General features: G+C 43.4%; 1 protein-coding gene across 1 annotated transcript in view; it reads right to left on the bottom strand.

Moving 5' to 3' along the window:
• Positions 1–204: 204 nt before the first annotated feature.
• The window catches only part of WDR4 (WDR4 tRNA N7-guanosine methyltransferase non-catalytic subunit), a gene marked incomplete at its 5' end in the record, with an annotated part of 16743 nt that continues 9948 nt past the window's right edge, over positions 205–6999 (bottom strand). Inside the window, 4 exons of the mRNA XM_010171085.1 lie at positions 205–374; positions 3230–3299; positions 4199–4382; positions 5912–5976. Of these exons, the coding sequence (XP_010169387.1) occupies positions 205–374; positions 3230–3299; positions 4199–4382; positions 5912–5976 (489 nt within the window). The remainder of the gene's footprint in view (positions 375–3229; positions 3300–4198; positions 4383–5911; positions 5977–6999) is intronic.

Raw genomic sequence — 6999 nt, 5'->3', positions numbered from 1 at the left:
ACCTGTATGCTGCTAGAAGCTCAGGAATATTGTAAATACATTATCTGCTGCGAGCAGGATGTTGTCGGATCAGGCTACCAGAAAACCTGAACCTGAATAAAAGTTTAACCCAGTCTTCTTCCGTAATTCATTTTACATGTAAAGAGAGTCCACAGCTGGATCAGTTCCTTTCAGCAAGGCAAAAGTTACAAGCTAACAAGAGGGTCATAGTGACGATTCTTCAGTCTTCACCTTTTTTGTTTGTCTATTCGAATCACCTTGCTTTTTCTTCTTCTGCTGCTGTAACCTTTCCTCTTTCCTCTGCAGGAAGGCGGCCATGTCATCAAACGAAGCCTTGTAGAGATTGCTGTAGCGGCTCTCGGCACCAACAAAACCTGCAACTGGGCAAGGCAAGAACATAGCACAAGTGTTAATTCCCTCAGTGGTCTCACCCATTACTTCATGTACCCTAATTCTAGATAGTGCCATTTCAACTCATTTATTGTGGTCCCATCCACTTTATTAAATATCGGCACTTATGCTGTGTAAGCCGGATTTGTGCTGGTAAGCATCTGTCCTGCGTTCACACAGCCAAGTGCAGCCTCTGGTTTTAGACAAAAAAAATTCATACATAGGCAAGCGTGTGACGTTGAAGCAGAGAGCACGTGGCCGTCCTTACATTTTGGACACTTGCAGACTTCAAGGCTTCTGTTTAAAATGATTGCTGTCACACCTTATTGTTAGACATCCCACTGGAGTCGTTCTCCAAGACCTAAGCACTGCAAAAGGCATATGCTACCTAACTGTGCTTAGCTGACTTGTCTCCTAGAGTATTAACTTAAAAGAAGCTCAAAGAAGTAGACTTCAAACAGTGATGTCCTACAGTGCATACATATTTCTAAATATTCCTCCCAATGGTTCTTTTACATCTTCTGTGAATTCAGCATAATATTCATCACATCATCTCAAAGACCCTAAGTTCAGAAGAGTTTAACAAGGAACTAACTACTATCCAAATCAGATTGTTTCTGTAGACAATACAGAACAAGACTAGCTGGCTAGGTCCACATTTCTAAGAATTTCATAGAATAGAATCATAGAACAGTTTGGTTGGAAAAGACCATTACGATCATCTAGTCCAACCGTAAACCTAGCATTGCCAAGTTCACCACTAAACTACTAAACCACATCCCTAAGCACCACATCTACACGTCCTTTGAATACCTCCAGGGATGGTGACTCCACCACTTCCCTAGGCAGCCTGTTCCAGTACTTGACAACCCTTTCAGTGAAGAACTTTTCCCTAATATCCAACCTAAACCTCCCCTGGCACAACTTAAGGCCGTTCCCTCTTGTCCTATCTCTTGTTATTTGGGAGAAGAGACCAACACCCACCTCACTACACCCTCCTTGTCAGAGTGGTACCTGACACAGCCAGTTACCTCTAATTCTCTTTGTACTCCTACCTTTTCCCTTTTCAAAAAATTCTTGATCTTAAAAGGCAAATGCAAGGAAATCCAGTATTTGCTAGGGTTTGGTCCTGAAGCTAGTGTGCTGCTCCACACTAATGTACATACAGCATCCCTTTGTTTCTTGGTACACAAATAGAGTAACTTTCCCTCACTGGTACTCAGCAAAGCGCATGCCTTTACTTTTGAGGGTCTTGCACTCACACAGTAACCAATTTATTGGCCTTTGGCCCTGGGAGTAATTGCATGCTGTCAGTCTGAATATCCATGCTACTCTCCACTTGATCAGCTGGCACTAAATCTTGCTCTATCTTTTTCTGGGATCAGTTAAAACAGAATGTCAAAGTGTTCTATGTGTACTTCAAGACTGGCCTACACAGAATCAGCAATCAGATGAAACAAGTGTATAAGAGGACAATATGCCGGCATTAAGACTGAGTTTAAACAATATAATGATCCCCTTTTTTAAAAGGGGTAACTACCTTTTCAGGCACTAATTATGCACTGAAATAAGTGCTCATCAAGTGAGCCTCCCCTTACTAATTAACAATAATAGACCCTGACATCTGAGCAGCCCTCCCTTCCCAGCTGCAGATGCAGCCGGCTACCGTGTATCACAGTAATTTGCTACGCTGGCTAATTATGCTCAGAACTTCTTCCCAGTTGCTCATTTTCACACAGACCTTGTACTGCTAATTATCTGCCTGGCTGTAACTATCAAGCCTGTGACATCTACAGGCAAACGCTCCCCCTTCCAAAGGGGTATGTGACTTCCCTTTAGATTTTAAAGATTGTACCAACTTAATGACAACTTAATGACCAACTTAGTGACAGCTACACCCTAAACCATCCAATACTGGATATTAAGGAGATTTCACACTAGACTTCACACACACATTCCTGCAACTCTTCCATCTATGTGGGTTAATCACCTTTATAGACCAAGAGACTGGTGGGGACTGTAACATCTCTTTTAAGGAAGAAGGTTAGCAGTCTTCCAGAAAAGTTCAAGAGATATTTCAATTAATCAACTCTCAATACATAATCATCTACTAGCACATGCCCTTCTCCACCCTGAAACCACCACTGACATAATTTCAGCTTCTAAATAAAGTTGGGTGGTTTTTAAATCTAAAAACACTGGAAACATAGGGTGCTTCTGAACTAGTAAGCCATGTATTATTTTTCTGCCAGAGACTGGGGGTGGGGCATAAATCAAGAACAAAATGAACCAACCCCAATACCAATCAGTTTCATCCCCTATGATACCATCCAGGGTCACACCCTCCAGCCACACCAAGCTCCACAGAATCTGCCTTGTCAAGATGGACCCAAATGGCCCATCTTTACAGCAAAGCTGCTCCTCCCATGGCTAGTCCATTCTTACTACCTCCACTGTACTTCTGATCAAGCCTCATGCCCAGGTAAGAGCCAAGACAGCAAACAACAGTATTTGATATCACAACAGTAATACAGACTCCAGCAGCTCTGTCATAGGGTGTTTAGATACATCCCTGTGATAAGGTGTCCATGTAAAATTACAGTTACAATGCTGTAACTCAGATCTAAATACCTAGATTATTTTGGCATAACAGTAACCTGAACACACTTCATGATCTACACTAACTTCCATACCAGATGGAGTCATGAAACTAAGAGAACTGAAAGATTAAGTGACTTCAACAGCCAGCTGAACTGAGCTGAACTCTCATCTTGCTCCTAAATCTTATGCTTTAGCTGTAAAAATTGTATTTCCTGGGCCTTCAGGACAAATTTCTCACCTTCAAACACAGTCCAGTTGTCTTGAAGATATTTTGACATCTTCTGTAATCCTCTGTCATCAGTTACAGGCTAGGAAAAGAAGGAACACGGCACGGTATTTTGGGAATAATAAACAATCTCATGTTTCACAGCACACTAAAAAAATGTAACAGTTCTCAGACAGGTCCAGTGAAAGGAGGGCGAGTGTAAGCCCTCCATGATCTCTTTCAGGCTCCTTTTTTCCAGGACTGCTACAGAAACCTGGCCTGAGTTCACGTGTTCTGCTGGGGAAGCTCTGCAGCTTGAAGGAAAGGAAAAATTGGATTCCCCCTTACTAATCTGTGAGGAAAAGGAATGTCACAAGGAACATGTAGGGGTCAAAGAACATACATAGAAGTTTCAAACTTAGAAGTTTAATTTGAAACCACTTCACAACTATACCATAATTAGCTGAGGAATTACAAGGATAACAAGTGAGTTCCCAGTTGTTTAATAGGCTATTACAGAGAACCTGATAGCACATCCCTGTTCTCAGTGAAAAAAAATCCCCTTAATGGTCCCAGAATGCCTTGTCCCTCAAAGGATCCCTCAGAGGCAGGCACAGGGAAGGCTGTGTGGAAAGCATTCCTGAGCAAACCACAAAGGGATTTTGTTGTTTTGTGTTTTTTAAAAATAATCAAGTGTAGCACACAGAAACACAGGCAATCATTTAAGGTACTGAGTGCAATGGCTGACAACCACTCTGCTTGATCCTGCTATGCCAGATGTTGGCTCTACCAGAGAGACTGGTATTCATAACAAGCCCTCAGCAGCTTTGCGTTACACACAGGTGAGAGAGGTAGGATGAGATGCGTGTCCATGACTTTTACTCAGCCTCAAGACAGAGAAATCCACCATTTAGCTTTCACAGCACATAGTTTACTCCATTTTTGTTATGGCCTCAAGACAACACAAAACTTTCAGGATGTTAGCGTAACAGAAGTACCTACCTTCCACTGTCCGTCACATGGTCTGTACAACTGAAGAGGAGCTTCACTGTCTTCCTGCAAAATCCACAGATCTCCTGTTTCCTCAAATGCAATGTCCCAAACTTTGTGTTTCAAAGAGATTTGCTGGCTGTAAACTAGCTGCAGGGCAACGGCATCAAGCTGAAAGATGTAGGCTGTGGGAATACTTTTGAGAGGAAAAACTCAATTACCATTATTACCAAATCCACCTACAGTCATCACTTGTACAGCAAACTACAAACACCCACTCTAGTTCCAAACAGAGCCAAAGTAGAGTCATTAGGAATTGCAAAAAAATACCCTAGCGCTGCAAGTGCAGTTTCCTTACATGATCTGAGGCACAAACTGTAATACCTAACACACCAAATGACTTTTCAAGCACTACATGAAAGAAAAAGCAGTCAAGGCTGCCTTTTCTTTAAAAGGAAAGGTAGTAAAGGGAATTTCATAAGGATTACTAGGAATTTATATAGGGAGTGTTGCACCACAGCACACTGGCCCACAGGGCTTCACTTGAAGAAATAGGTAGCTGAGCACCAGTCAAAACAAAACAGGAGTTACAGGCCAGGGAGGGGAGGGTCAGGAAACACTGACAAGGCTAAAGTACAGGACTCTTGACACTGGGTTCATCTTCACCTCTCCCATCAGCACTCACTCCTGTAACAGTCACAGTGCCTACGTGCAGAGCTTCCTAACTGCCCTTGGACAGGCCCCCAGTGTGCCAGGCACAACACCCTGGCCCCCTCCTGAGTGGCCTACCAGGTCCACATGACAGCACTGGTCAGGGATGTTGGGCTGCAGAGCTGGAAATAAAAGCCTGACACAGAGCACAGCACAGCCCCTGGGCTATGTGACAAGGGGACAGCTCTCGGCTGACACAGCTTCCCCTTCCAGGGCCAGTTTGGACGCCTGTGCAGAAGGTGTGACTGGAAGTAGCTAAGGCTCCTTGCTCTGTCAAAGAGCAAGTCCACTGAGGGGACAGATTGCCAATTTCACTGTACATGTAGCTCTGGGAATTTCTCCCTTTCCTCTTGGCAAGCTTTTGTCAGGAAGAAGCCCTCCTTGGCAGGCTTAAAGTGCTGTGGAAAGAGACAGGAAGAGGGCTTGTCCATCCCTGCAAGACATTCCCCTGCCTGTTGGACTTGTAAAGTTCCTCAGTGCTTGGGCCCTTCAGCTCCCATGTGCTCCCTCCTTACACAAACATACATTTGAACCCGAAAGTCAACGCAGCCTCTTCACAGTTTTAAACTGAAGCAATGCTGTGGTTTTAAACTGAACCTGTTAACAGGAGCAGAATACAGTAACACAGGTTTGGCTGCTCTGTCACCACAACACCCTGAGCAAAATGGGACCCGAAATACACGGGTCAGGCACAGCAGTTTAGGGAGACAGAAATTCTGAGCACCCAGCAGAGCCGTTGTGCACCCCAGCCTTGTGTTTCCTCCTGGGAGGGAAAGGTGTCACAAATTCTGCAAAGCTTAACTCAGCTGGGTAACCCTCGCACTCACCTCTGCACTCAGACCAGGGAGAGCAAGGACTCAGAGGCTCCCTGCGAGGCCGCGGGCACGCCTGGGACACTGGGAGATTCACAGTACCGAGTATTTCAGGCTTGGGGAAAGTTAGGGAGCAAGGGAAAGCTGCTCTTGCCTTTGCAGGAGCTGTGATGATTTTAGTTATTATTTCATTTATTCTTACCAGTCACACAGAATGGCAATGTAACCACCTTGACAGCAGTAGGTTATTCTTGACACAGGGTATTTCTATCAGGAAAAGAAAAAGAAGCATCTTGTAAGTTAAGACCATTTAAGGGCAGAAAATTCACATTCCATTTCATGTCTTAGCCTGTAAAATTTAGCAGATGTCTTAATTTGCAGCAAGTTAAGCAACATAATAACCTTTAAACTGCAGTCAAGTATATTTTTGTACCAGTGTTTGCTGTTTTATGAAATTTTCCACACTTCTCCCTTCACAGGCATCCCAAGAGATCAAACGTAAAGGCTTTAGTGAACTACTCTTAACAGACAAACTAACAGATGAAGGAAAATACACCACCTTCAAACATTCTCTCCTGCAATGCTAATAGCAAAAACATCAACATTAAGCCTGCTCAGCCAGGATATCACACTAACAGCTTAGAGATTAATAAACACAAGCCATTAGCTGCTGTTATGTTTGTTAAAAGAAGAACATAGCGTTGCACAGCTAATATCCTTGCTGTGCTGTCTGTTTTCAACCTGTGTCTGGGTGAAGCCATACTGCTTAACAGAAAATGTGTTCAGAAGACCAAGGCAGGACTGCCTGAGGCGATCTTCCTCATTAAAAAAAAAAAAGCCCAAACAAACCAAAGCAACAAAAAAAACCACCCCATACTGCACTCCTAATTTAGAAGATATATAGTTTTATCTGTGAGAGAACCAGAGAAATACTTTTGCTGCACAAACCGTACTACTTGAAATATATAACAACTGAGCTCCTTGAGTGGGAAGTAAGAACCTGGGAGGAGCAGAGAAACTGCAAGAAGGTGCCCTAGGGCCCTTTTTCAAAAAGTGTCTGTTACATAATGTGAAAGACAAAACTGCAAAGGCAAAAGGCTGGTTCTCAAGTATATTTTATAAGTAGCAATAACACCAGCACTTCTGATTAATAAAACCTTCTCTAGTAGGAAGTAGTGAGTTACTCCCTCTAGGGCAGGGAAAATACATCTTCTTGACATTCTGCTGGCAGAATTCAGATGCATCCTCAAGTCCTCTTTCCTTTTACCCCGTTTCCAGCCTTCACTTCTT

This window comes from Antrostomus carolinensis, unplaced genomic scaffold (genome assembly GCF_000700745.2).
Source record: "Antrostomus carolinensis isolate BGI_N321 unplaced genomic scaffold, ASM70074v2 scaffold1017, whole genome shotgun sequence".
Classification (NCBI taxonomy): Eukaryota; Metazoa; Chordata; class Aves; order Caprimulgiformes; family Caprimulgidae; genus Antrostomus; species Antrostomus carolinensis.
The sequence above is the reverse complement of the archived record's forward strand: the minus strand, read 5'-3'. Positions and strand labels throughout refer to the sequence as shown.